This window comes from Penicillium citrinum (assembly GCF_028827155.1).
Source record: "Penicillium citrinum strain IBT 23319 chromosome Unknown utg000006l:1.0-3011923.0:1.0-3012962.0, whole genome shotgun sequence".
Classification (NCBI taxonomy): domain Eukaryota; kingdom Fungi; phylum Ascomycota; class Eurotiomycetes; order Eurotiales; family Aspergillaceae; genus Penicillium; species Penicillium citrinum.
This window is the reverse complement of record NW_026622691.1, coordinates 1435141-1462086: the sequence shown is the minus strand read 5'-3', so window position 1 is coordinate 1462086 and position 26946 is coordinate 1435141. Positions and strand designations below refer to the sequence as shown.

Below are 26946 nucleotides of genomic sequence, written 5' to 3'. Positions count from 1 at the left end.
AGCAAGCTTCCATTGATGTGTTTGCCGGATCTATGTAATTTCAAGTCACTTCCAGTAGTTCTAGTACATCGTATAACCCATTTTTGTCCAGATCGTGTGTGCTACTTGTAGATATTTAGTAAGTATTTGGGACCACACTGAGTCGGCCCCCATCGGTAAGCATCATGGTGCCACTCAAGTAGCCACCAGAAGCACTCGCCATCCACACAACCAAACCAGCGAAATCCTCCTCACTCCCACCTCGCCTAATTGGAATCATTTCTTTCGGGAAAGACCCCTCCGTGACTCCACCACCCTGAATGCCACTGTCCTCGAAGACATTGTTGGACATTTCAGATTGATAAAGACCAGGCGCGATGCCGTTCACACGAATGTCGTAGTCACTGAGGGTAGTGGAGAGAGTCTTGACTAGGTGTGTAGCAGCGGCCTTGGACGTGTTGTACGCGTAGCTGAAGGGTACCTTACGGTTGAAGCCAGCGATTGAGCTCGTAATGACAACCTGTGCAGTTGGAGGACTCAACACACCCGGCTTCGCCGCCTGTCGTCGCTTGTTGGCTGCTTCCAACAGAGGCAAAAATGCCAGAACTGTATAATAAGCCCCTGTGACATTGACATTCAACACATTGGTGAATTCCTCCATTGGAACATTGAACAGTTCGTCACGCAGCTCGCTCAGTGGAATAGGTGTTCCATCCTCGTTCTGGCGCGGCCGCATCAGTGGTCCCAAAATTCCGCCATTGGCGAACAGAATATCTACATGAGTAGTTTGCGATCCAACTGCTTTGTATGCAGCCTCCAATGATTCCTTTGAGGTCACGTCACACTGGATTGGGATGACCACGCCAGGGGGAGATCGAGCGACCGTCTCTTGGAGAGCATTTTCGCGACGTCCCAGGACAAAGACCTTCGCGGCACCATTGGTAGCTAGTGCGCGGGCCATGATACTACCAAGACCTGCCCGAGGGGTTCACATCAGTTGGGATGTCCAATATCAGATTATAATTATCATGAAGCCTCACCGCTACCTCCGCCAGTGATGACAGCCACCCGGCCCTCGACAGAGAACAAATTGGAAGCGTGTAGGTGAGACTGAGACATTTCGGTCGTTTGAATAGTCGGATGACAAGCTGAATGATAATTTTGTGCTATGAGTGAAGAGGAGTGAAGGTCTTCTTATCAATTCCTCACACAACCTGATTTGGACACGATCCCCCGCGATTGCGAGATCGTCAGTCCCCACAGCTCGGCGCAGACGCCGATGTTCTTCGTCAGTCCTCGGCTAAGCAAGAGATTCCCATATAATTAGGTGAAAACAATCAATTCTATGCCATCAAGTAATCGACTCTCAATTTGGTGTTTTCTGAAGTAATAGCAGCACGGTCTCTCTCATCTCATCGCAAATATCTATAACCCCGGAACTTGAGGTTGAACTTAACATCATTGATCATCTTTCATCGGACAAATGTTGTGGAAAATTCAATAAGAAGAAGGTAAACTCATTTAACCGGGCTCTCAAATTCTTTCTGTCAACTTCATATCTGGTTTATCAATCTGAGTCCTGAACTTTAGCTTTAGTTTGAGCGTGTATATAACAATGTATCATTAGTACGAGGATTTACACTAAGGCCGAGTGTACATATCGAATCCGTGGAAGATTCGGCTGCAGACTTTTGATGGCAGGACGGAAACAGTCGCTTATTGACACCTTTTTACTTTTGTTGCGGAGCCTAATTCATAATTTGAACCCGGTACATCCGAGGACGGACTTGACTTCCATTGCCAAAGATTGCCCGCGTTGTAGACAAGCCATGGTTGTAAGTTCAACGTCAATACCGCCGCCATCCGCCGTCGCCAAAGATGCTCGAGATAGCTTCTGCCAAGGGGATTCTGGTAAATATCTTAGGTTTGAGGGCACTTGCATTGACCTCGATATTATGTTTTCTTCTGATTAGCGATTGTTCATTTGTACGCATAGGAAATGGTATGTATCAATAGGGATATAGGTACAAGAAATAATTTGATAGATCCGACCACTCCGCAACAAATATCCCTACTATTTGGACGGAAGCTCCTTTTTTCCCATTTCGGATCACAATACTTTATTGTAACCGTGGCTCGCGAAGACTGAACTCCAATCGTATCAGGAGATTTTTATAATTGTGTTCCGGGCAACAATATGAGAAACCTTAACTGAAAATGTCAGGTCATGTTAATCATTCGCTTAGAATTTCAATTACAGCTCGATTGGCTCGACGACTTTCATCTCATGTCTCGCGTTAGGCTTTATGGGATATATTTGCTTTCTGTTAGATACAATGCTGCTGTTGATGTATGTTGCCAAGTTTACCTGACATGGTGATTGCTTCGTTGAGCTGGTATAAGGTAATCATAAACAATGGATGCGCAAGATGTGCACTGACTGGAGCTCAAACTTGATAGAATCATACTGTCTGGTAGGCTCACCTCGCGTCAATCCTTGCCCATGGGATGATGTATTGACCCAATTGCTGGTCCCTTATAATCATCCAAGAACCCCTGATGCAGTGCACTGGATCATCTTCCTGGGACACCACTACTCAGGATATGCGTACTATGACACACCCAGAACTGTCGAAATTGAACGATCTATTTTCATCTTGATACCTTTCAGGTTTTATCTAACATGTGGCACCTCCTATTCCAGTGGGGCCTTCTGTGCTTACTGTCATTCACGGCTGCGTCCCCTCACCAGAAAGTGTCCCATACAACTACAAGCCTTGAATCAGAGTCAGAATCTCAGTCGGTTTCTTTGGTGACTGGACCATTAACTAGATCTCATTCTAGCTCTCAACCACATACTCCATTCAGTGGAACCCCATCCACAACTGGGGCCTTGACTGCCACTTCAGTCGGGAATGGCATTTCAGGGGGCCATGTTATTCCAGCAGCTACAACTTATCCCAGTGATGGAAATCTTCACAACGCGGAACCTGCCCCGTATGTTCCAGCCGGGGGCGTAGGAACTAATGGATCAATCCCAGTCTATAATGCCAGAAGCGACTTCGACTATGAGTCCCTTGTACGTACTTGTGTTCCTAGCAGAAGGAAATCCACGTCCATATTAACGTGGGTATCAGGCCCTTGCATTATACCAGGAATGGATTGAATTGGACCTTTTCCAAGATGGCTTACGACGTTTCTCCAAGAAAGATTTCAAAGCTGCCGGCTTGACTACCGCAGATCGGGATCTGATTGCCTTCATGGCAGCACAAGAAATCGGACATGTCACGATGCTGAGCAATATCCTCGGTGCCCAAGCCCCACAGCAATGCTCTTACAACTATCCTTACACTAATGTTAAAGAATTCCTTGACTTCTGCCAGAAACTTACTCGCTTTGGCGAAGCGGGAGTCTATGGATTTTTGGCACACCTGGATTCTCGAGAAGCTGCGACGCTCCTGACACAGACTATCACAGTCGAAGCACGACAGCAATTAATATTCCGCCAGTTTCAAGGACTTTTTCCAATACCAGAGTGGTTTGAGACTGGTATTCCCCAGTCCTGGGCATGGTCATTGCTGGCACCCTTCATCAGTTCATGTCCTGCCAATCAGACACGTCTCATTTGGCAAAATTTCCCGGGCCTCAGGATCATTAACCAGCCGATGGTTTCTATCAGTGGTTCGAATAGTTCAAACGGGTCCAGCAGGTCGAACGTTACTTGGGTCTTCAACAGTACCCTCTCTTCTGGAATCAATGCAGTCCGATTTCCCAACGATACATCCTCTGGGTCCGGAAACAAATGCAAAGATAAGCCGATTCAATACACGCCTCTTTCGTTTCCTGGACGCCTGATTGCATTGCAATGGGAAAACCCAGATTCAAAAGTTGGTCCTAATAACAGCTATGTTACGACGGCCCATGCAAACATGCCCCGATACGTGATTTGGGTTTCTCAATTGAATGTTACTTACACGCAGTTGCATATTGGACACGGCAATCGTGGTTACACCGTTCAACCAAATTTGGAGACGTATCAGGGTGATCCCGCGATCAATGGCACTATGTTCATCGCTATTACCGACTCCGACCCGTTCTTGACGCCGTTTAATTTGAGCCTGATCAATCCACATGTCGTTGCTGGACCCGCTATTTATCAAGCGGGCTGAGTCATTCTTGGGAACTCCATGGACTCATTTGAAGCTGGGGAGGCTTGAATAGCAGATTTTTCCCGAGAGTCAAGTTGGGAGTTTGCAATTTTGTGGCAGATTGATGAGGGATAGTCGTCGAAATTCGAACAAATATGATGTCGATTGAATCGTTTAATTACAAGCAATGATAATTTGAGGCTTTCAAGGTTTTATCAAATATCGGGGAGCTGCCTTGTCCTGTAGAGTAACAGTAGTTACAATGGAAAGTAAATATCTTGACGAAGTATTCTGCGATTCGGATCTTCCTCGTTCAGAATTGTTCGTGAGAAGTGGGTATGAATTTATTGTCTTGTACAAATGCTGATACCACGCGAGAATTTGCCAGCTAGAAAAAGGCGTTCTGTTTTCACATCATGCACCGCGATAGTAGTCGAAGGCATGAGCTCACCATCTTCATCTTCAATCAAAAGGTATGCTTCATACCCTTGTTCGTCTGACTCTCTTGAATCAGTCTTTTGCCTTGCAGTTGAAAATATGATCGCTCCAGCCACTGGTTCTTGGGGGTTTGAAGATGCTTTCTGCAGTTCAAAGGGATCTGGAAAGGTGGTTATGACAAGATTGTCTTCTGCATTAACAGAGATCCTATCAATTGCCATCTGCTGTCCAAATGAGTCCAGGAATTTAAGTTGGCCATGCTCCAGCTCGTATATAACAACTGTTCCTGTAGTGGCAGATACGTAGAAACGTCCCTGGCTATCGCTCACCATGCCATTGGCAAATTCGAAGCCGTTGTTCGCAACCATGCGGCATTCACCTGACTCTGTCATACACACTGATAGATATGCCTCTCCGCCAGCCAATTTGCCTCTGAACGATCCGACTTTGGTAAAATAGTCATTTATTACAATAATCTCATCACCAATTGGATCTACAGCCAAGTTATTTGGCGAGTCCAAAGCGTCACTTGATATTGTTTTCACGGGTAATAGGGTACCGGTATCCTCATCCAAGTCAAAAATTTCGATCGTGTAGTTCAATTTCTCACCAAGTTCCTCTTCGTTGGTAATCATGGTAGATGGTCTATAGTTGATCATCCAGAACCGAAGCCGATCCCCAATACGATGCGCGTCAAGTCCGTGAAGGTTCAGTTCTCCGTCAAAATCATCGGCGATATCCAGCTGGTATAAATTGTAGGCATTGTATTGCCCTGGTGGCGAGTCGATTTCCATGACACTGACATGATCTCTGTGTGACACATTCACATCATTGAGTGTATCCTCAGGTCTTGAAAGATTGGAGCACGTTCCATAAAGCCTTCGGTTCTTCTCGTCTAACCATAAATGCTCGCAACCCTCCATGAGAGGATGCTCTAGTCGTGTGCAACTCCATGAAAACCCACTGGCTTCCTGTTCAGCTTCCCGGTCGGCTGAGCTAGATGTGAGACGTGGAAGAGAAAGACCCTGAAAGAAGATCCTGTACAGAATAGCGAAAATCAATACGGCTCCAGTGCCTCGAACCAGGCGCGAGCTTTGCCCACGTCGCTGCAGGCCGGCTCGAGCCATGATAAGATTAGTTGCATGTGGGAATTGCTGGGATTTTCCGGGTGAGACATTGTCATGAGACTTTCCTTCTGGGGGCCAACTACGACTTTGGCAAGTCAATCAGCAGATCGTTTGAAATGAGAGGATTGTCTGGCCAAAGGATGCAGGCGGTCAACCTGATTGGTCATACTAGCTCATTTGGCCACATTCTCCTACACTATAGAGCCTCATCTCTCTATCAGTGAGTCTTGCAAAGGCCATAACTAAATTTTATACCCCTTGAAAGTCTTTAGTCCTGGCCTGTTCAGCACAATCTAGAGTTAGGTTGGAAATGTGACATCCTCCATCAAATCATTTATTAGTGTATTCTTGTTAAAATACCAACCCCCTGGTGTGTTATCTGTAGTGATCGTGTTTCCATAGCTAGGGTAGTTAGATAGCACGTTCCTCAGTCGAGGATCCGCCCTTTTTAGGATAATTGTTTCTTTAATTTCTTTAATTGAATCCATCACCTTCTTACTTCCCTATTGCCTCGGCATACCTTGGCATGGCAATGCCGAATATTACAAGAAGGCCAATGTGCACAGACTTGCGTTGTACTCCAAGGAGGACGCAGCTAGAGTCAAGCAGGCGATTGCGGACTTCGAGACAACCTCAAGCTGGGCCAAGCCGGTCACTCTATTCTTAGGTCTATTCGCTGTCGTTGGGATTCTGTATAATGGACATGGATAGACCCCGTGGTAAAGAAGACAAACTTCATAGGAGCATCATGCTCGGGATACAAATCTCAAAAGGGCCAATGAGCACAGGTCCTTGGGATCAAATGGGTAAAAGGAAAATAGGCGGAAGTTCATAAGTGATGCAACTATGTACCAAAGGAGTTATTCATATTGACTGTCCCACCATCCAAGATGATGGTGGCAATTATTGTTTAGTGATAACCTTACTCCTAGCTGTGTATCCAAAATTGCTTATCCTTTGAGATCAATGATAGGGCCAATATGTATCAGGTTCAATTCATGTAACTAAAGGGTGGGTATTATTCTATCCTCAGCTTCTCCAGTATCAAAAAAAAAAAATCTACAACCGGCGTCAATGGATTGTGAATTCGCCATTTGTTTTTGTGCTTACACATGGAGCCTGCGGGGAGCCGCATGTGGAATGAGAATCCATTGAATGCGCTCGCTCAAGTCAGATTCAAGACAGTCATGTAATTATCCGGAGAATACTCAAGTAAGTAGTACATATTTGGCTTAGCAGCTCTCCACCTTTTTTTTAGGGTCAAACGTGGACATCCAAAAATGGACGGAAATCGAAAAAGTCGCCCCGCTTGAAGCTCTTATGTTGGATTACTCAGCCGCGATCCTCGGCTTCAACGGGCTCGTTGCCCCTCTTTGCTTCAAGTTGTTTTGTTTTCTTTTTCCTTCTTTTCTCCCTTTTTGCCCCTCATTCATTTTCTGATCTTTCTTTTTCGTATTGGAAATACATTCTTCAATCTCACAATTATGTCTTACCACGCTTCGGTCATGTACCCCAATGATGAGGACATCACTTTCGATGAGTCCTACTACCTCCAGACTCACATGCCGCTTGTCGAGTCCATTTGGAAGAAGTACGGCCTGGTCAGCTGGAAAGTTATCAAGTACAACACTTCCCTGGACGGATCTCGGTCCAAGTACTTGATCGCTGCCAACTTGGCCTTCGAGAGCGAGGAGTCCATCAAGAACGCTCTGCAAGACCCTGAGAGCCCCAAGATCTTTGCCGACATCCCCAACTTCACCAACAAGCAGCCTATCACCCTCGGTGGTCCCAGCCTGTAGATCAGATCCCACTGATGTGAGTGATGTGGTGCTTAATGCCTCATAATGAATCATGAAAACTAGGTGCTAATTCTTGTTGTGTTGGATCAAGGCGACACGACATAATCGATGGTGCGACAATTATTTGATAGATGGAAAACGACCTTTCTTTTTCGGGCTTGTCTTCCTGGGTCAATATTGATTTGCGTCAATAATAGCTTCAATTTCAATATATGTACAGGGCCGTCGAGTACGGCAATATGATAACAAGCCTTGGTTCAAATGAGTGTAGCAGTTTCCCAGGATTAGTGTTGTTTTCCACTAGTCAACACTGGCCCTAGAAGAAACTCATGCAATACGGATTTTCAATTACATTCGAAGATCGTACCATTCTGCATCAGTGTCAACCTTGAAAATACACCGTCCTTATGTATTTTAGTCAATCTCACGCTTCCCCGCTGGCTACTTAGGCACCCGCGATACTATACTATATATGACATTGGATGCATAGAAGGCACAAGTCTAGGATATGTTGAGGAGCTTGTTACCATTGATTTCGATTTCCACACTTATATTAAACATTGTACTTTCTCCTCTTGATATACATGGGACTTGTTTCATTGTCCTTTTTCCTGCCTCATTCAGCACTGTGCTTTGCTTGTTTCAGGAATTACTTAGCGTACTCTATCATGTAGTTGTGCTAGTAACCCAAATACTAAATAGAAAAAGGCAAATCAAGAACGATAACCCATTAGTCTGGTATCAGATACTAGTTATTCCGATAGTAGCCCCCGCCCTGGTCATATCCAATAGTAAAGATTGTAGAATGCAACCCCCGCATGCAATCATCTGCAAGTCTTATCAGCCAAGCACAACCAGGACCTCAACAACATTCATGTTCATCATTGAAACTTTTCCTCTCATCTTCCAAGCCATTTAACCATCTGCACTACCTGAAATCACAATCAACATGACACGCCCTTTCGTCGTGGATATCCACACTCATGTCTACCCTCCCTCGTACATGACAATGCTTCGCGCCCGCAAAACAGTGCCATACATTCACGATCCAGAAGACAACGGAACACCTCGATTAATCATTCTCTCCTCAGACGACGACCCCGCAATCCCCATCGATCAACGCGGTCGACCCGTAGACTCATCCTACTCAGATATCAATGTCAAGCTAGACTTTATGCAAAACCACGGCATCAATTGCAGTGTAATCTCTCTTGCAAATCCATGGCTTGATTTTCTTTCTCCAGAAGAAGCGCAGACATGGGCTATCCGTATCAATGATGACCTCAATGCCACATGTGTGGATATCAATCAAGCCGCAGACCCCGATAATACTCTTCCTCTCCGGGAGAAGAGAACCCTCTTCGCATTCGGTGCTTTGCCTTTGAGCGCGCCCACTCCGGATATAATCGTTGAAGAGATCCATCGACTGTCTTCTCTCTCACATATCCGTGGTGTGATTATGGGGACATCGGGATTGGGCTCTGGTCTAGATGATCCTAAACTAGATCCAGTCTGGGGAGCACTGGAAGAGTCACAACAACTCTTATTCCTTCACCCGCACTACGGTCTTCCCGATGAAGCATTTGGGGGTTCTGAGACAACGGCTCGTTATGGACATGTTCTTCCACTTGCCCTGGGCTTTCCTCTTGAAACGACTATCGCGGTAACTCGAATGTTGCTGAGCAAGGTCTTTGATCGCTTTCCTCGCTTGCGAATCTTGTTAGCTCATTCGGGTGGAGCAATCCCATTTCTAGCTGGGAGAATCGAGAGCTGTATTGCGCATGAGCGGAAGTTCAAGGAAAATGGTGGTGATGTTCCGGGTCCTCAGCGGAGTATTTGGGAGGTTCTTAAGACTAATATCTATCTTGACGCTGTTGTTTATGGCAAAGCTGGACTGCAAGCGGCTATTTCGGCGGGCAGTACTGATCGGTTGCTTTTTGGTAAGCTTCATTGGTTTTTGTCTTCGATTTTGATCGTAAGCGCTAATATTATTTGATTTTAGGAACTGATCATCCCTTCTTTCCACCTCTTGGGGGTGAAGACGCGAAATGGCTCAGTGTGACCACAAATTATACGGCTATCAATGAAGTCTTCAAAGAAGACCACACTTCTGTTGCTGCTATACTTGGAGAAAATGCCGTGCGGATTCTCGATTTGAATTAAGCAGTATATTATAACTATCCGTTCTACTAGACGGATAAGTAGCACCTAAAGCCATATCTCATGCTTCTTCTTATGATATATAGACTACTATATAGTCGTATTCCAATAGTCACGGCCTTCGATGATCACTTGTTCAGATAAAAAGCTGTTCTCGGGTCTCAACGGCAGCTGAGATTGCTCAGCACGTCCCAGCCAACTAGATTCCACAGTTCCTGTGTAAACCATTCTGAGAATTCTGATTTTTCAGCTTCGTCACCATTATTGTCCTGAGGTGGTGGTGTATTCGGTCGTCTCAATCCTTGGTGGAATAATGGCTCATCTTCTCCGAAGATTGCTTTAAGAAGTGTACGCTGGAGTCGGTCCTTTTGACCCCGCAGAAATGGGACTCCTTTTTCTGAGTGGCCCGAGATGGGAGAATTGTCATCGAGGAATAATGATCTGAGCAATTTGATGAGGTAAGTCGCCTCGCATTTTCCAACATCCGGTGACAACCCTTCCAGATGCATTGATGAGAGTCCATCAGGAGGCTGCAGTCCTGGGCAAGCTTCGAGTGGTAGCTGAAGATCTTTGAAGACGAATAAAGCCAACATTCTACCAACTCGACCAAGAACAACGAAAAGGAAACCCTCCATGACCTTCTGATCGTCCTCCTTTTCGAGGTCCAGTGATCTCGCCATGCTGCACAATAGATCAGTCAACTCTCGAGGGATCTCCTCTTCCCTTTGTTCTGCTCGATTCAATGATTGAGTAAGGGTCCGGGCTCGTTTTTGCGCTTTGTGCTTTCTGGACTGCGTCGTCGCCTGGTCAATGTTTTCCAATTCAGGTTTTGGCTTTGAGATGGCAGTGCAGTACTGCGAGAGGGCGACTGAAATTGACTCAAAAAGGCACACGAGGTAATAGATAATTTGGCCTTTTCCCTCGTTGGGCTCATCTCCAGGTTTGGCAATCTTGTGAAGTGCTCGATATGAAAGACCAAACGCAAGTTCCACTCCTTCGAAAATGGCACTGGGGATTGGATCGGTGGCCGTCGTGTTTTCTGTAACTCTTCGGCAACTTGCTCTGATCTCTTGTTGTATAGTTTCAAACACCAAAAGCTCTGCTTCCTTGCACATCATTACAGCGTGTGTCGCCAGGCTCTTTTCATTCCGTCTCTTTTGCACGGCCCGTTGTAGGTTACACATTTGTCTTATGAAAGATGTTGCTGACTATGTGATTAGTATTTGGAGTCTCATTGACAAGATACCACTTACTCCTCTTCTCATCATGAGAGACCTCTAGAGCACGTTGCTTGAACCCGGTGCCTTTGCGTGAAATATTCTTCGCCAGGTTTGATCGTGCTCTCTTGGCAGTGGATTTGGACTGATCGTTTTTTTCACTCATACCGCTCTGCTTGCGTTTGTTTGATGAGACCAACGTATTATTTTCTCCAGCTGATATTGGATTTGACTTTGCAAGAAGACTCAAATTGCGCTGTTCCAAGTCGTACATGTTATTGAGTAATTTGGCCTGTTCAGCCTCCGACTTCTCATAAGCAGATTTCCAGAAGAATACACTGTCAAAGAACTTTTCTGGGCAAGATATGTTCAATTCTCTGGACAGTCTGATTGACTTTCTTATTCGAGCGATATATTCTGCGATTGGGGCGTCATTTCGGTGCACGTCACCTTGACTCAGTTCATACTTGTAAATCACTTACCTTTGACTTGACATTCTGGAGGCTTGTTCTTGACGATAGCCAATGCCAGTGCCAGATGAGTCCTATCAGGTGGAGCCAACGTGCCAGCTGCTGTTGAGGACACCATTCTGATCACAAGGGGAGATTCCAAGTTAAAAAGGAAGTGAAGTTGGCGAGTCTACAGAAAGTAGGAGAGCACGTGAGCCTCAAACATCAGCTTTGTCACTTCATTTAATTTCTTTTCATATTACAATTGAGTCAAGTTCAAGTTTATAGACCATCGTGATCAACTTTGACTCTGGCAAGTGTAGGATTGACATGCTATAGTTATAGTATGCCCACACAGGTGTGATCAAGATATATATTCATTCATCTACAAACACTTTCCAGTTGAAATGGAATCACTGACACCATGCCTTCAGCTATTGCTCCTGAAATGGCGTCTCAAGCAAATGAAGTTCTATTTCATTGAACCAAGAGAAATTTACAAAATCTATTCCGAAATTGAAAGAAAGATTGCTGAATATCACATATCAGATCTCATAGAAAAGTGCGCACGGAGTATCTACCGCCGACCGTAAAAATTGAATGTCCACTCGCATCGCATTCTCTCAAGTTAACCAATCCTCAACTTCATCCATTCATACCGCCAAAATGTCAACAGATGATCTCAAGGCGCACGCTGCGTCTGATCAGGACTTTTACGCCTTACTCGACCTCTCACCATCCGCAACGGACTCCGAGATCCGACGCGCCTATCGCAAAACAGCACTGAAATACCACCCCGATAAAATCGCAAATCCAACCACAGCGGACATCGACAAGTTCCACCTTCTTCAGATCGCCAACGATGTCCTCTCAGACTCTTCTATTCGACAACTCTACGATAATGCCCGCGAGGCACGACTGCGCAAGCAGCGCGAGCGCGAACAAATGGGCGCGGCGAAACGTAAAATGCGCGAGGAGCTTGAAGCTGCTGAACGGGCTGGTGCTGCTGCTCAGCAGGGCGTTAAGAGATCATGGGCAACTACGGCTGATGATGAAGCTGAGATCAAACTCCAACAAGAAATTCAGCGCATTGCGGAGGATGGACGCCGTCGTCGTCGTGAGGCTGCGGACAAGATGAAGCGTGAGCTTGAAGAAGAAGAGCAGAAGGTTCAGGCAGAAGAGGAGGAGGCTCGGAAAGCAGCTGACCGTGGCTCTCAGCGTGTTGATCGATCTCAAGATGGTGGTGCAAATGTTCCTGAAATAGATCGGACAATAAAGGTGCGCTGGGACCGAGATGCGCTGGAGCTTGATTCGGACCGATTGAAGGCGATGTTTGAGTCGTTTGGAAAGGTAGAGGGAACTTTCATGCTTAAGGATAAAAGGAAACGTGTTGAGGGGAAGCGCGAGAAAGTGACACTTGCAACTGGTGCTATTGTTTTTGAGTCTATCGTGGGCGCCCACGCAGCCGTTGTGGACAGCGAGAAAAAGCTCCGTCAAACCGGCCAAAAAGAACGAGACTGGGCTCATATCGAATCTGTTGATTGGGCATCTGGTACTGCCCCGGTTTTGAATCATGAAGCTACCGACAAACCTAGACCAGAAGACATTCCCTCCAAACAAAATATGCCTTCCGAACAGCAGAAACCTGCTGCGGTTACCGCACAAGAGGCCAAGGCATCCGACAAGCCTTCAAAACCTTCTTTCAACTTCCCTGGTGTCAATTCTACGGCCTCCAAGTCTGGCAAGACTCCCTCATTTGGTTCTTTCTCATCTGCAGCAGCGTCGGGAAAGGGAATGCCGAGTTTCCAAGAAACTGTTATGATGCGTTTGAAAAACGCACAGCGTGAGAAAGAACGAAAAGCTTTGGAAGAAGAACTTTCCAAAGAAGATGAAGCTGCAGATGCAAATGGATCTAGATAAAATCACTTTCGATATATAGCATTATGATACCCCGGCCTTGAAAAGGCTTTGTTGATATACTACATCTCTGGTTTTGTTTTCTAGGCAGCTTTTCTACTAGTAGATTAGATGATGGCCTTTTCCATGTACATTATTCTTTTGATATTTATGGATACAGATTGTCATGTTTTACATAGTGGCATACATCAGTGGAGATAGATAGTACAACGCCTATTCCCTCCGTTGAGAGGCTTCCTCTTCCTCTAGTTCTTCGACAAACTGTCGCGCTCGCTCGCTAATTGTATCAACTGGCGGAGTCGGTTTGCGAATACTTCCCATAATGAACTGTCTAGTCCAAGCAGGGACAAACGCCTGGAGCTTGACTTCAGCAGGCTGCTCTGTTTCTGGAACCCAGGAAACCTTGAATTCGCTACCAGGTGTGAACTGAGTTCCTTCTCCAGTTAAAGCAATATCGGTCATCATCTCAAGACGGCACAATGCAAGACCGATGTTACCGACACCGTTAAGGAACTTGCCTGCGCTACGGCCACGGCGGCCGCCAGCTTTGTTGATATTTGAGCCAGCAGGTGGGAAAGCAAGTTCGGCCGATGGATCATATATAGGAGTATCTGACGTAGGCGCATCACCCGTGTATAACTGCACAGGTAGAATCCGCTTGCGCACCACGCCGGTATGGTGTGTACGAATGGTCAGCTCTTGACCAACATAACAGCCCTTGCGGAAATCAATAGCCCGCGCCATATCCATGTTAGATTCCATGGGAAGCGCAGCCTCTCGAATGATCTCTGTCTGTCCCTCAGGAACACCATGGAGCATCCGACGAATGGTATATGCATTTAATTCGACCTCATTTCCAGAGATCTGTGTTTCATCGGGAAGATAAGTGCGCAGTTCTTCCGGGCCCGGAGTTACGATGCGAGAACCGAAGCCCGGTGCACGGGTATCAATGCACCCTATCACATCTGAAGACTGCGAAAATGGCGACGCGGTTTCGGATTCGAGGTTGTATGCAGCCCACCGAGGCTCGGCGTGGTTCTTCCATGATGACCACACAGTGCGCTCACCATCCTCCAGAGCTCGTAGCTTGAGTTTCGCACGGAGCTTGTGCTTTTTCAGATGTTTCAATAGGCTCGGAACCTCATTTTTGTCTACCTCGACCAACCACTCTCGCTCGAGATCACTACCCTCGGCATTCGGGACCGGGTAAACAAATGCGTCGTTCAAAATACGGCCTTGGGAATTCAGGAACGCTGTGTATGAGCCAGTACGACGAATGCTTTTGCTCGGATCGTTTGTAACTAGCATGTTTTGTGTAATCAAGCCTTGGAGGAAAGTTGCGCTATCGGCTCCGGTAATCGAGATGAGACCGCGATTTGTAAGGCGGGCGTACCCAGTTGATGGTACAGGAGATGCATTTTGACTTTGCTCAAACTGAGTTGCTGTTGTACTGAAGGGTCTACTGCGCGCTAAACAGCGGCTACAGACCGAAATACGAGAGCGCATCATTGTGTGAGAACGAAGCAAGTTGCTTTGCCATGACGCACCGGAGAGGCTTCGGGGAAGCTCCAGCAGAATACTCCAAGGCGGTGGAGAGAACTCCCGCTACAGGCCGACAACCAACCAAATCCACGATTTATCAAATCGAGTTGAATACCAATCGCAACACGAAATGCTTGAAGAAAAGGGCGTCGTTACCATGTATGCTATGGATGTGGTTATTATTTAATAAACTACAGATCTAAAATAGTATGGACGTGGATGCTCTGTAGTGATGCGTTTCTGTCTCAATTATCATAGGCTAATAACATAGTTCTATCCCGGTCTGCCTATCACACAAATTTGATCGGGGACAAGCTCATTTGTTGCCTTTAGCAACTCCTTGGAGGTATCCAAGCAAAAACGCCTTATTACTCGGCGATGAAACGTTGTTTATGCCCGCCTCGACCTCGGAAGGGGTACCGCGTCGAGAGATAGAATCTCCACTGCTGGCGTTGAGGTGAAGGGAGGAAAGAGGGCTGACCAAGCCAGAAGCATGGGGCATCTGCTGGTTCACTGCTCGTGAGTCGAGCTGCACTGCGGAGGGAGGAGTTGGAGATGGTGCCGACTTTCCAAAAAGAGACAAAAGTGCATCCCTCTGCGCCACATTTTGACTTGGTCGGCGGTTAAAGGTGGTCTGCGAGGACGTTTCAACTGTATTTGTCTCAAGACTCGGCAAGCTAGGCTTTCGGTCCACGCTTTCCGCTTTCTGTAGAATGGTCATCAGATGGTCTGATTCTGTCTTCTCAGAGCGTCGAAGAATTTGAGGCTGAAATGGTTTGGCGGACTCGGGTGGCCCCGCTTGCAAAGCCTGAGTGAGTTGCGATGGAGTAGGAGCCTGGGCAGCTTGCTTGTTTGGAGACGGCATCGACGCATCACGCTTGGCCGACTGTGGTCGTGGCAGAATCGTGATGGGCGAAGAGAGTTGCTGTGGCTGCGGCTGAGACTGCTCTCGGCGTTTGCCCTGGTTTTTACGGCCCTGTCCACCGGCCATTTTCTTGCCAGCTGGTTTTGAAGCTGCCTCGAATTTAGGCATGTTCAAGGGACCAGACACAGTGGCAGATGTTTGGCCAGGTCCTGATTGGGATTTGAGGCCCTCGTCCCCACGCTGGAGGTCATACAGTGGTTGCTGCTGCGCCCGTTGGAGGATGTGTCTTTCATATGGCGATTGCGCCGGAGGCCCTGGTTGTCCTGATAATTCAGCTGGCTGTGAAGCGCCACTTTTGGGTCCCTTGAAGATATCCAATAGACTATCTTGATGCTGGGAGGTTTTGCGGGGTTGTTGAGGAACTTGGGGTGGGACCAGCCCAGGAGCTACAGAAACTGGTGTGGCATGAGATCCTATCGGCGTCTTGGAAGAATCATCCTTGAAGAAGTTCAGGAGAGAAAGCGAATGACTAGTGAGCTTGGGGGGGAGGCAGCTTGCTCGCATGTGGAGCTGCTACACCCTGGCCTGGAGCTGGCTGAGCAGGTCGAGACAGGAGGGGGTCGCCAGTCTGCTGGAAAGGAGCGAGAACGTGCCTTGGGGGCGCAATGTTTGAAGGTACAGGCATAGGGGTCTGATTTGTGTAGGCCTGTCCAGGCTGCATTTCGGCCGCTCCGGGCAATTCAGGCCGCCCCATTGGGGGAAATTGAGGATGTTGACGGGGGTCTACCTGAGGTTCAACAAACGGAGGACCAGGGCGTGATGGCATGTTCTGTTGCTGCGGAGGAAAGCCAGGGAAGAAGTTGGGTGGTCGTTGAAACACTTGCTCAACAGGCGGTAGGTTAGGATGGACGGTATTCGGTTGAGGAGGTTCGTTCTGGATTTGAGTAACTCTCTCTTGAGATCCCTTTCTCAGAAGTTCTAGAAGTGCGTTCGACTTGTGCTGATCAACGGCAGGAAGCTGCGCGGACCCAAGAGGCGGCAAAGGACTGGTGACTGTGGGCGCAGGCCCCGCGATCTGTAGTAACTGCTTGATATGAGAGGAGGCATCCTGGCTCAAGTTCACTTCGGGAAGATCACTCGGAATATGCAGGGGAACATGGCCATTAGGGTAATAAGGCGCATTGTCATCCATAGACGAATACCCTTCGACATGAGAGGGCTGTTTCGTGCTGGCTTGAGCTCTTGAACTGATCTTCTTCTGCTGGGCTATCCACTTTTTCAGTGGATGGAGGAATGGAGCGACCATGTAGAACTTGTTTGCATTGGCCACGGCGAGTCCCTCGTCATGTTGCTTATTCTTCTTCAATGTTGGGAGCTCAGTCAGTTTGTACCATTCGATCTTGCTAATTTCCTTGCGGGTACGAGGCTCAAAGTGAGTGTCCCGGGGGACACCAGGGAAGACGTAAAGTCGCATGTGTTGTTCGCGCATAGTGATCTCAATGTGCTTCACTGAATCCTCATCTTTCACCAGATTGGCCTCGCGAACATCAAATCCTGTTTCCTCGTAGACCTCACGGATAGCGCAGTCCAGATCCTTCTCGCCCTTGTTGATCTTGCCTCGCGGGAAGCTCCAATTAGCTCCTTTCTTCCAGCCTTTGACCAGAACCACTTCGTCCATATCTTCATTTAAAAGTATCGCGCCTCGGACTGGGACACGGGTCTTGTAGGCCAAGAACTCCGAAAAGGCCGCCTGGTGGTGATAGGTGGACCATTGTGACATCAGAGGACAGTGCTGGAATATGCGCATGGCGAATGTCTTCAAAGTGAGGGAAGGCAATGCAGGGTCCAGTGGACGAATGAAATCTTCGTAAAACCATTGTGCTTCCTCTACTTGAAAACAAATTCGTTCTACCGACTCGAGCTCCTCGCGCGGAAGGTTAATGATGAAGCGGACACATAAGTCATCCAGCCCTGTTGCAGCGCAAAGGCTCTGTTAGATCCTTTTTTTTCCTCTTATGGCACGGTTGTGCCTTATCCAGCAGAAAGAAGATCCCGAGTGACTCACAATCTTCTAGTTGCATCTTTGTTTCGGTCATGTTGGGAAATGGAGCTTAGCATTTCAGCACGGACAACCGAACCCAGATGCTTGGAGAGAAGCTACTGGCGCGATAGATCGCAACACAGAGCAGCTTCCACGAGTAACAGAGTGGCTCTGTAATGAGCCAATAGGTAAGGTTGGCGTGGTGAAATGTAAGAGTATGTGCAGGCGCTGAAAGACAAGTTGGTGTCAGGCGTCATTCGACCAGCTGGGCAGGTCTGCCTTGTTCGGGCGCAAGTTGAAGATCAGCTGACCTTCTGTGGCGAGTGCTGTTTATCTTAGCCACAACATGTGGCTGTGTAATCCCTGGTGATCGGCGCAGTGACGTTGCTGGCTGTTGCTGTCCAGGATTGTGGTTTGATCTCAATCTCCCGCCCTTTCTTCACTTTTCTTTTCTTTCTCGGCTTTATTAAACCTGACTCGCCCTCTTTGTTTTTGTTTTTTTTTCTTTTTTGCTGCGATGATCTCCGGCGCTACTTGAAACAACCTGCCACTAGAACCCGCTCAAGCTAAGCCAAGATTGTTTTCTATTCTTGGCCCCTACGAAAGCTATATCTTGCGCGCTATCCTACAATTTTCAACAATAAAGCGATTCATCCTCAGGTGTATCACTCATTATCACCTTGCTTAAATATTACGATATTCTACCTCTTCCAAGATGTCAGGCGCACTATGGTCCCTTGTTGGGAAGAGAGTTCTAGCGGAATCGGCAAGAAACCATTTTGGAACCGAGGTGAGTGTGACAAGTGCCATTACATTAATTTGAACCAGATGGGGCTGACTATAGACCTGAATCCTAGGATCCCTATTTTGAAGAAGTTCCAGCGTCCCGGCTTGGACGCGCTATGGGAAAGAAAACCCAGAAGCGTCGCAAGGCCATCCCTCCAGGCCTATCCGAAAAGGACGCCAAAATCCTCACGCAGGTCAAGCGCCGGGCCTATCGTTTGGATTATGCTCTATTCAACTTGTGTGGGATCCGATTTGGGTGGGGAAGTGTGATCGGTCTCGTTCCATTGTATGTCGGCCCAGTGGATGCCTCTTTGTTTATTTCAAGCTAACTGTTCTTTCGTACAGCATTGGTGATGCAGCCGACGCTGCACTTGCTATGATGGTTGTCAAGAACTGTGAAGAGATAGATGGTGGCCTTCCGTCGCGTCTCCGCATGATGATGATGGTTAATGTGATCGTGGACTTTATCATTGGCTTGGTGCCTTTTGTTGGCGACCTTGCAGATGCCGTCTATAAGTGCAATACCAGAAATGCCGTCATCCTCGAGAAACATTTGCGCGAGAAGGGCCAGAAGGGGGCCAGGAAACAATCCAAAGACCGAAGAAGGCGACAAGATCACTTGACTGCCGGACCTGACGATACCGCAGACCCTGTCGATCACAGTCTCCCAGAGGAATGGGACAGGCAAGAGAGTGGGGTTGTTGAGAATTCACCACCAGAATATCGTGAACAGCGACCAGGATCCCGGCACGGGAACGATAATGCTGGACCTCCAACCAGACCATCGCCCGCCAGACACCCCAGAAGCAGTCGCGGTTTTGGCCGGTGGTTCGGAGGCGCTAGTCACCCGGAGGAGGACCTCGAACGTGGACGCTGAGTCCATCCAGCTCCAAATTCTATCTCGCCTTTCTTAGTGTTGGCGCCCTTTAATTGTGCAATCTTCAAAGAATCATTTCCCCCATTCTTCTAGGATACCGATTTGATTTGGATATTTTCAACCTGGCATTTTATAATCATTTAATTCAGCATGGGGTCGGGTCTCGATCTCATACATCCGTAGCAAAATTGAGAGGCTTCGGAATCAGCAGATTGACTAGTCACCGTTACGCCGGTGTTTCCTCTCGTATTTCCCAGTAAACCACCGCATAATGCACAGCCTGTAGCATCATCAAAGCCAGGATGCTCAAGCTTGTTGGCTGTTCGAGCAACATTCGACATGATACCAGGGTACTTCGCACCCTGGGTCTGCACGTATCGGATCATCAATTCATCGATAGACAAATTTTTCGTAAGAACATTATCCGACAGTGGCGGTTCGGGAATCACAATATTGGAGAGTTCGGGGCATGCACTCGCATATTGAACAAGCTCGGTTTTATACAAATCCCGCAAAGGAAACTCAAAGCGTACACCCCATGGGGACATACCATCAGATACTTGCCAAGTCATTGAAGCACCCCGACCCTTCGAAACACCTGCAAGCGCTTTTGCCGCAAGGTGACTGTCTGAATCACCCCAAAAAACAGTCTGGCAGTTATTTTTCTGCGCGACCGCAGCCACAAGTCTTGTCAACAGAACGTAGTCCAAATCTGCCTTCGATGATGCCGTGGATATCGAGCCTCGAAAAGCGGCCAGTCGGTCTTCATTGGAGAGAGAGCTGTCATCAGAGAACTGAGACCCAGCGTATTCGTGCATGATTTCCTTCATGTCTGGAATATAGTCAAATATATCATAGACTGACAGCCGAGTATGGTCGTGTCTTGGGAACTCTTTCAGTAAAGCATCATAGTGCTGATCGAAGGAATCGCTTGAAGTTGTATTTGAGGAGGGGTTGACCACGAGGACGTGTAGATCGAAGAAGACTTTGGAGAAAACTTTGGAGAGCTGATGTTGGATTTGATCATCAACAATGCGCAACAAGACGGCGGAAGAAACACCAAGAGACAACGGAACCAGAATTTTAGGCCGAGTCTCTTGCTGTTTAGTAGGTCTATATGGTTCTAAGCGCCTGTGCACTTTGTATGAGATGAACCGTTTATAGCAATCACTAATCCGGTGTTAATGCGGGGGGATATCAAAATAACGATACTCTTGTCCATTGCATACCTGCATAGCTGTCTCTTCCGAACGGTAAACGCAATCTCTGCATCCTTGCAGTCCATGCAAGGACGTGAAATTTCTTTTGTAGGCATCTTTGGGCGTTTAAAGTAGAAGCGGGGATCTGCAACTTTTTTTTGTAGAAAGAAAAATGCCCGCGATGGCCGTGCCGCCCGCTTAGATAATGCGGGTCCACACCGGCTTCCCCGGTTTGAGAAGGCCACGCAAGTTGAGCTCGACGATTCCGGACGAGCTCTCGTGGATTCACACGAATTCTTCTATTCCACACTTTTCGCCTTTGGATGATACTTGGCTCTCTGAGGCGATCAACATTTTCGAATTACTGGAGCCCTCGGTTGTCCCTGATTCATTATCGCGATGAAGGGTTGGCTCCGAACTCTCGGCCTGACGGCATTGTTTGCCAGCTCAGTGCTCGCGAATGAAGTTGAACTGGTAATTCACCACGTGTCAAACCTGTGCCTTCACTCTGAAATTCATCGCTAACCATATCTTATTCTTATTTGTCAAAGAAATCCGACGAAGCACACCGACAAAGATGTTCAGGGATGTACAGTCGAAAGGCCTGGGGAGGGAATGTGGACCCCTTTATCCTGGTCAAGTTTTCCAAGGCCGAAACTACAGAGGGCGACCCTCTTGCGAGCTTGGTTATCTTTGAATGGAATGATGAGGAATTGATCGGAGAGTACCGATCTGGAGACTCCGACGTACGTGCCCCATACAAGGTACAACATGGAACCGCGTTGGGACTGACAGGAAGAGCAATAGATCAAGGACACAATTTGTGAGCAGGGAAGTGTTGATGCAGGGCTTTGCGCAAAGGAAGATATTGGATCTTTCATTCTCACCAAGAACGCTACCGATGTTTCCAAGAGCCCAATCCTTTCCAAAGCTGTTCATCTCAACAACCCCGAACCTATCAAATACCCCGTCAAAAAGACTGGTTTTTACTGTGTTAGCACCTACGCCTATTCCGATGAAGACTACTACTCGGTGGTTACTTTCCGCAACGCATATGGCGAACTTCCTGCTGCGCAAATCGCTAAATTACCTTTCTACGGAGCGATGACAATCGTCTACGCTGTTATTGGAGTGTGAGTATTAAAGAGTTTCTGCCTCCATTGTACGAAATTGGATGGTAGCTGACATTTCATTATAGTTTCTGGGCATTCCTCTATGTCCAAAACCGCTTCGATATTTGTAGGTTTATCGAGCTGATGAAACCTTTCATCTTGCTAACAATGTGACAGTGCCCGTTCAAAACTACATCACAGCCATTGTCGTTTTCCTGATCGTCGAGCAGCTCATGACCTGGGGCTTCTACAGTATGATATATCCAGTCCTTTGAGCTGCATATGTTTGCACAAGCTAACATGTGCCCAGACTATCAAAACCGCAACGGACTGAATGCAATGGGTAAAGCATTGATGGTCATCGTAGCCGTTCTAAATGCTGGTCGAAACGCATTCTCGTTTTTCCTGCTACTCATCGTCTGTATGGGCTACGGCGTTGTCAAGCCTTCGTTGGGTAAAACGATGATATATGTCCGTATTCTAGCCATTGCTCACTTCGTCTTCGCCGTCGTCTACTCCATCGCCAGTTTGTCGATTACACCAGACAGCGCCGGTCCACTAGTACTCCTTATTGTCCTTCCTTTGGCAGGTACACTGACGGCTTTCTATGTCTGGACTTTGAACTCCCTCAATGCTACGATGAAGGATCTCATCGATAGAAAGCAAAAGACTAAGGCGATGATGTACAAGAGACTCTGGTGGTGCATTCTCGGCAGCATCATCGTCATCTTCGGCTTCTTCTTCATCAATTCCTTTGCCATGGCAGGTCACAGTGATGCTAGCTTTGTCCCAGAGCACTGGAAGGCCCGGTGGTTCGTGCTGGACGGATGGCTCAACATTGTGTACCTCTTTGACATTACCTTTGTGGCTTATCTCTGGCGTCCGACTGCCAACAACCGCCGCTTTGCTATGAGTGATGAGGTAAGAAAGCTATCCCCAAATAAATCAATAACCAATATGCTAACAATCATAACAGCTTGCCCAAGATGATGATGGATTTGAGATTCGCTCATTCGGAAGTGGTATTGATGAAGAGGACGCATTCGATGCTCCTCCAGATTACCCTGGTAGCTCGGCCGCCGATGGTCATCGCGATCTGTCTCCCGTCCCGCCCAAGCCTGTCTCTTCGGCACCGCGACAACGCGAGTCGCTGGAGGATGAAACGATCTTCGCGGTGGGCGAGGAAGACGGCGACAAGTGGTCTGATGACGAGTCTACTCGCAGCTCTGGCGAGAGAAAGCGACTTACCCACTAAGGATATGGTAACGGTATCTGGTTTGTCCGACGAACCTAACAATATGCCCTTCTAATTGGGAAATGATGTATTTCTGTTAGCAGCGTGATGCCTTCAGGCTCATCTGCAATCTGGCTTGATGATCACAGGCATCTCATGGCGTTGGTTTCTTGTTTTTATTTATTTATTTATTTTTGTCTTTGCTTTGTTATGTTGATGATCAACATTTAGATATACTAGGTTCTTTTGTAGTATTTTGCTTCAAAATACAGTCAGAATAAACGGCACCTCGCCTATTACACAACTTGACAGGAGCAGAAAGCTTGTCAAAGATATAGAATAATTTAGATTCGTTAGAACAACAAAATATAATCTGAAAACAAATTAAAAATGGGACAAATTGTCAAAGACAAGTCAGCCGTCGAATCGGGTAGAAGACGATAGACACGACAATAGCTAACTAGCTTGGCTGAATTAATTTGAGTCATCAAAGAGCCGCAGTTCCACATTGACATTTGATTTCAACGCTCAACTCAAGTATAAAGATCGGTCTTCTCGTCCAAGATTGTGTTCTCGAGTTCATGGAAATCAATTGACCTTGCTACAAATCGTCAGTCAGCTCGAAAAAAAAAAACACAGAATTACCGTGGTTCAAGCCCCGCTTGGCCAAAACAACATCCAACATCCAATATCTCTTGCCCGCGATTAGACAAAAACGAGGCCACAACGCCCTAGGGTTACTAGGAAACTTGAATACCTTCGTCCATGATAGGGCATGCAAATATATTTCAATTGCACCTATCATTATATCCAACGAGACACGCCGACCTCTTCTTAAACGACCTCAGCTTCAACAATGGTAGACGTCAATCCCCCACCAGGTCAATCCCAAACACCTCCCCACCAAGAACCAAGTGGAAAGGCCTCTGCAGAGCTTCATGAAAAATGCCTAAAACTCCTCGGAGAAATCGACGAGCTTCAATCCCTGCTCAATAAAACTCTCCGCAATCCACAACTAGTGGAAGTGCGCCAATTCCGTTCGAACGTGAATTCTGAATTCAGGATGCTTCAAAGACTAGAAGAGCAAATGCGAGCCTCTAATGACTCAACTGGAAGCGAACTTACTTCTGACGCGGAAAATAAATTTCTACATGCACTTCGCTCGTCCAATTTGCCTTTTTACCAGGCTGTGTGGAACATCGCTCGTGGTTCTTGCTCTGGTCTTGTTGCGATGGGGAAACGATTTTATTGGGATCGGGCTGCGCTACCGCTTGAAGATAAGATTAAGCAGAAGGGGGAAGGATCGTGGGAGAAGAAACGACCTGGTAAGAATAAAAGTAAGGGTGTTTTTGTGGATATTGTTGCGGATGATGGGGATGAATGGGTGAAGGTTTCGACAATTTCGGAGAGTCGGGTACTTTTTGATATGGCGAAGAAAGGTTGGGAGAAAGACAGCGAGGATGAATTCTCTGATGAAGATGGGGAAGGGCCTCGGAAGAGGACTGTGCTACGCAATTTCAACGGAGAGCATTCTAACGAAGATTCTGATGACGATGATGATGAGCTGGAGCTCATTAAGTTGGCACGAGATCTAAGGAAGGCGGCTGATGCTACGCGAGTCAGATACAAACATCCTAGGCTACGCATTGTTCTACCTAAGATTGAGGAGGGATCAGTTGATGAGATTGATGATGTTCTCAAAGAAATGCGCGGTTATGGTATCAAGGTGGAGTGCCAGAACTCCCAGCCTGCAAGCACAACCCAGCCGGAGCTTGCTCGTCTCCTCCCCCAGCCGTTCAAGAACTTCACTTCAGCTGTCAATATCGACTGCACTCTGCTACTCGCTATAGTCTCTGATCTGTCACACTTCAAAGACATACCCATTTTGCCGCATTTTCATAGAGCGATCGTGCGTCAGATAGAGGTTGAGAAAGAGCAGCCGTTGCTGCCAACAGAACTCTGGCTCGCAATGGGCAATCGTGAGTTGATTTGCACTAAGGAAGCTGCAAAGCGAATGTGCGAGATAGTCAATACTATTGGCACCGAAACAGAGATACAGAGGATGGAACTCGTGATGGGCAACGCTTCGACTGCTCAACTTGATCATAAGTCAATCATCGAAAAATTCCAGAGTCTGTCCGACTGGCAAGTTCCAATAGACTGGGCACTTCCTGTGAAGATAGTCGATGCACATCCAGCGATTGATGCTGCAAAGACAGAAAAAAAACTCCCCCCCGGTGGCTGATGAGGTTGCGCATGATTTATCAGACATCAATCATAGCGTGTTCATGTATGGATGGGCAACTGGGTTGACAACTATTTCGAGCAATCGGACCATCGACAAACAGATCGAAGTCACGATTGAGAATAGCCGCCAAATAGATGATGATAGTCTCGAAGGGCCCCATGTCTGGATTTGCGATACTGCTCGGAGTTTGGTTGGCAAAGACTCCCGGTCAGGGTCAGCGATACTACCCGGAATGATGGGCAAATATAAAGACCCCAAATAACAATACGGATATAGTCAATATGGGTGAAGTGTTGGTGGGTACTTGTATGAAATAGATAGATGCGATAGTCTGAAAATCGTACATCTCATTCATAACCATATTTGGAATCCCCGAAGAGTCTTTTACTTCAGGCCACGCGAACAACACACCAGGAACGAGCTACTTCGGTCTGCCATAATTTACTTCTCAGAAGGTCTAGCCGGCTCCTCTGGTTGCCAGAAGAAGGTCTCCTTGTCGGCGGTAGCGATCATATTGTAGCGTGGGTTATGCTCAATGAGAGCTGTCTGATTTCGGTGAGGTAGTCTGACCATGGGATGGAGTGTACCGTTAGACTCTCGCTCTTGCTGCAGATCCCATACAAGGACATCTTGCTGGTCACCATTGCCGCCAAGAACGTACCGGCCATCGGGCGTAAAGCATGCATCGCCTTGCCCTAACGGCTTTCCGGTGGAAGAGATCGGCGCAGCTCGGCCTGGCGAACCACTTTTGCCGGTCAGGAAGGCTTTGAGAGTGCCATCAAACGCATCTAAAATGAAGTGTCCGTGGTAATCCGTGCCAACCATCAGATACTTGCCATCATTAGAGAATTCAAGCCGGGTCCACGCGCGACCCCTGGTTGAGGGTGTATATGTCTCCTCAAATGGAGCGAGATCGAATGTTGCGAATGGTGGTTTATCAAAGTTGCGGAAGTCATATAGGAGAACCGACGAAGTTGATTGAGATGCGATTGCGATGACAGAAGCCGAAGGGTCGAATGCCACGAGGTATGGGGTCGCAAGTTTTAATTTTCCTTGAGGATTGCGCGATCCAATATCCCAAAGTGTCACAGTATCATCCTTGGCGCAAGAAACAAAGGCATCGCTGCCTGGAGACATGGCCAAACAAGTTACCTTGTCTGTATGACCGGAGAAATAGCGAATATACCCTTCATTGTGAAGATCGAGTAGCCGCAACGAGTCTAAATGGTAATCAGCCTCACATCGCAGTTATAGCCTAAAAATTCTGCCAAGGACTTACGATCAACCTTCGTACTCGCATGTAGGATTTGTCGAGGGTGATGGGTGAATCGAGCGAGGTGGACACCGTATTTCTTGCTAGGCACAGTTTTGGTAGACTTGCCTTCCTTCACGTCAAAAATTTGGATAGTCTCGTCATCAGATGCGGCAACCATATGCTCTCCCTGGTCGTTAAAATCAAGAGACGTCACAAAGTTGGAGGAGTCCGGTTTCGAATTTCGGAAGGACTAGTCTCGAAGGTTAGTGTTTGGAAATCAATCAAGAATTGCGTCAAGCTTCAAGCCCACCTTGCACGGTCTGTGATTTCGAATGATATCCGGCAGCTTCTGGTATTGAGATGTAGATCCCATTGAAGTCTGGGGCACCGGGGTATGCTGCTGACTGTCTGCCATTGTGAGGTGAATTAAATCCGATAAATCAGGCGAAGTGAGAGGGTATAGAACTGGAGTTAACGAGAAAGAAAGTGAGGTGACGCAAGGTGAGATGAGAAAGTAAAGGGAAAAAAGCGTGGCCACGACAAAAGCAAACAA

The 26946-nt window shown here is 47.2% G+C and overlaps 14 protein-coding genes across 14 annotated transcripts; 7 read left to right on the top strand and 7 right to left on the bottom strand.

The window, feature by feature from the left end:
* Window positions 1-115: 115 nt before the first annotated feature.
* On the bottom strand, window positions 116-1098 carry N7469_007077 (SDR family NAD(P)-dependent oxidoreductase; the record flags this gene model as incomplete). The annotated part of the gene is made up of 2 exons (XM_056645995.1): window positions 116-954; window positions 1020-1098. 2 exons carry the CDS (start codon window positions 1096-1098, stop codon window positions 116-118), a joined length of 918 nt encoding a protein of 305 aa, XP_056499436.1.
* Window positions 1099-2662: 1564 nt separating this feature from the next.
* On the top strand, window positions 2663-4148 carry N7469_007076 (ferritin-like domain-containing protein; the record flags this gene model as incomplete). The annotated part of the gene is made up of 2 exons (XM_056645994.1): window positions 2663-3058; window positions 3117-4148. The coding sequence occupies 2 exons, from the start codon at window positions 2663-2665 to the stop codon at window positions 4146-4148; spliced, it is 1428 nt and encodes a 475-aa protein (XP_056499435.1).
* A 323-nt stretch (window positions 4149-4471) lies between these two features.
* N7469_007075 (uncharacterized protein) lies at window positions 4472-5692 on the bottom strand (the record flags this gene model as incomplete). The annotated part of the gene is made up of 1 exon (XM_056645993.1): window positions 4472-5692. One exon carries the CDS (start codon window positions 5690-5692, stop codon window positions 4472-4474), a length of 1221 nt encoding a protein of 406 aa, XP_056499434.1.
* Window positions 5693-7176: 1484 nt separating this feature from the next.
* N7469_007074 (uncharacterized protein) lies at window positions 7177-7491 on the top strand (the record flags this gene model as incomplete). Its single annotated transcript, XM_056645992.1, has 1 exon — window positions 7177-7491. The coding sequence occupies one exon, from the start codon at window positions 7177-7179 to the stop codon at window positions 7489-7491; it is 315 nt and encodes a 104-aa protein (XP_056499433.1).
* A 949-nt stretch (window positions 7492-8440) lies between these two features.
* Window positions 8441-9654, top strand: N7469_007073 (amidohydrolase family protein; the record flags this gene model as incomplete). Its single annotated transcript, XM_056645991.1, has 2 exons — window positions 8441-9431; window positions 9494-9654. 2 exons carry the CDS (start codon window positions 8441-8443, stop codon window positions 9652-9654), a joined length of 1152 nt encoding a protein of 383 aa, XP_056499432.1.
* A 158-nt stretch (window positions 9655-9812) lies between these two features.
* On the bottom strand, window positions 9813-11456 carry N7469_007072 (uncharacterized protein; the record flags this gene model as incomplete). Its single annotated transcript, XM_056645990.1, has 3 exons — window positions 9813-10855; window positions 10905-11318; window positions 11351-11456. The coding sequence occupies 3 exons, from the start codon at window positions 11454-11456 to the stop codon at window positions 9813-9815; spliced, it is 1563 nt and encodes a 520-aa protein (XP_056499431.1).
* Window positions 11457-11983: 527 nt separating this feature from the next.
* Window positions 11984-13237, top strand: N7469_007071 (putative cell cycle control protein (Cwf23); the record flags this gene model as incomplete). Its single annotated transcript, XM_056645989.1, has 1 exon — window positions 11984-13237. The coding sequence occupies one exon, from the start codon at window positions 11984-11986 to the stop codon at window positions 13235-13237; it is 1254 nt and encodes a 417-aa protein (XP_056499430.1).
* A 210-nt stretch (window positions 13238-13447) lies between these two features.
* On the bottom strand, window positions 13448-14743 carry N7469_007070 (YgfZ/GcvT domain-containing protein; the record flags this gene model as incomplete). The annotated part of the gene is made up of 1 exon (XM_056645988.1): window positions 13448-14743. One exon carries the CDS (start codon window positions 14741-14743, stop codon window positions 13448-13450), a length of 1296 nt encoding a protein of 431 aa, XP_056499429.1.
* Window positions 14744-15092: 349 nt separating this feature from the next.
* On the bottom strand, window positions 15093-17821 carry N7469_007069 (decapping enzyme complex catalytic subunit DCP2; the record flags this gene model as incomplete). Its single annotated transcript, XM_056645987.1, has 3 exons — window positions 17707-17821; window positions 16219-17612; window positions 15093-16139 (listed from the first exon to the last, which is right to left on the bottom strand). The coding sequence occupies exons 1-3, from the start codon at window positions 17735-17737 to the stop codon at window positions 15093-15095; spliced, it is 2472 nt and encodes an 823-aa protein (XP_056499428.1). The 5' UTR covers window positions 17738-17821.
* A 576-nt stretch (window positions 17822-18397) lies between these two features.
* On the top strand, window positions 18398-19345 carry N7469_007068 (DUF4112 domain-containing protein; the record flags this gene model as incomplete). Its single annotated transcript, XM_056645986.1, has 3 exons — window positions 18398-18472; window positions 18540-18754; window positions 18814-19345. 3 exons carry the CDS (start codon window positions 18398-18400, stop codon window positions 19343-19345), a joined length of 822 nt encoding a protein of 273 aa, XP_056499427.1.
* Window positions 19346-19485: 140 nt separating this feature from the next.
* On the bottom strand, window positions 19486-20660 carry N7469_007067 (uncharacterized protein; the record flags this gene model as incomplete). Its single annotated transcript, XM_056645985.1, has 2 exons — window positions 19486-20515; window positions 20575-20660. The coding sequence occupies 2 exons, from the start codon at window positions 20658-20660 to the stop codon at window positions 19486-19488; spliced, it is 1116 nt and encodes a 371-aa protein (XP_056499426.1).
* Window positions 20661-20943: 283 nt separating this feature from the next.
* On the top strand, window positions 20944-22911 carry N7469_007066 (uncharacterized protein; the record flags this gene model as incomplete). The annotated part of the gene is made up of 7 exons (XM_056645984.1): window positions 20944-21018; window positions 21096-21290; window positions 21352-21677; window positions 21743-21783; window positions 21834-21908; window positions 21967-22577; window positions 22633-22911. The coding sequence occupies 7 exons, from the start codon at window positions 20944-20946 to the stop codon at window positions 22909-22911; spliced, it is 1602 nt and encodes a 533-aa protein (XP_056499425.1).
* An 835-nt stretch (window positions 22912-23746) lies between these two features.
* Window positions 23747-25135, top strand: N7469_007065 (uncharacterized protein; the record flags this gene model as incomplete). Its single annotated transcript, XM_056645983.1, has 1 exon — window positions 23747-25135. The coding sequence occupies one exon, from the start codon at window positions 23747-23749 to the stop codon at window positions 25133-25135; it is 1389 nt and encodes a 462-aa protein (XP_056499424.1).
* A 444-nt stretch (window positions 25136-25579) lies between these two features.
* On the bottom strand, window positions 25580-26808 carry N7469_007064 (WD-repeat containing protein SWD2; the record flags this gene model as incomplete). Its single annotated transcript, XM_056645982.1, has 3 exons — window positions 25580-26358; window positions 26418-26643; window positions 26704-26808. 3 exons carry the CDS (start codon window positions 26806-26808, stop codon window positions 25580-25582), a joined length of 1110 nt encoding a protein of 369 aa, XP_056499423.1.
* Window positions 26809-26946: the final 138 nt, after the last annotated feature.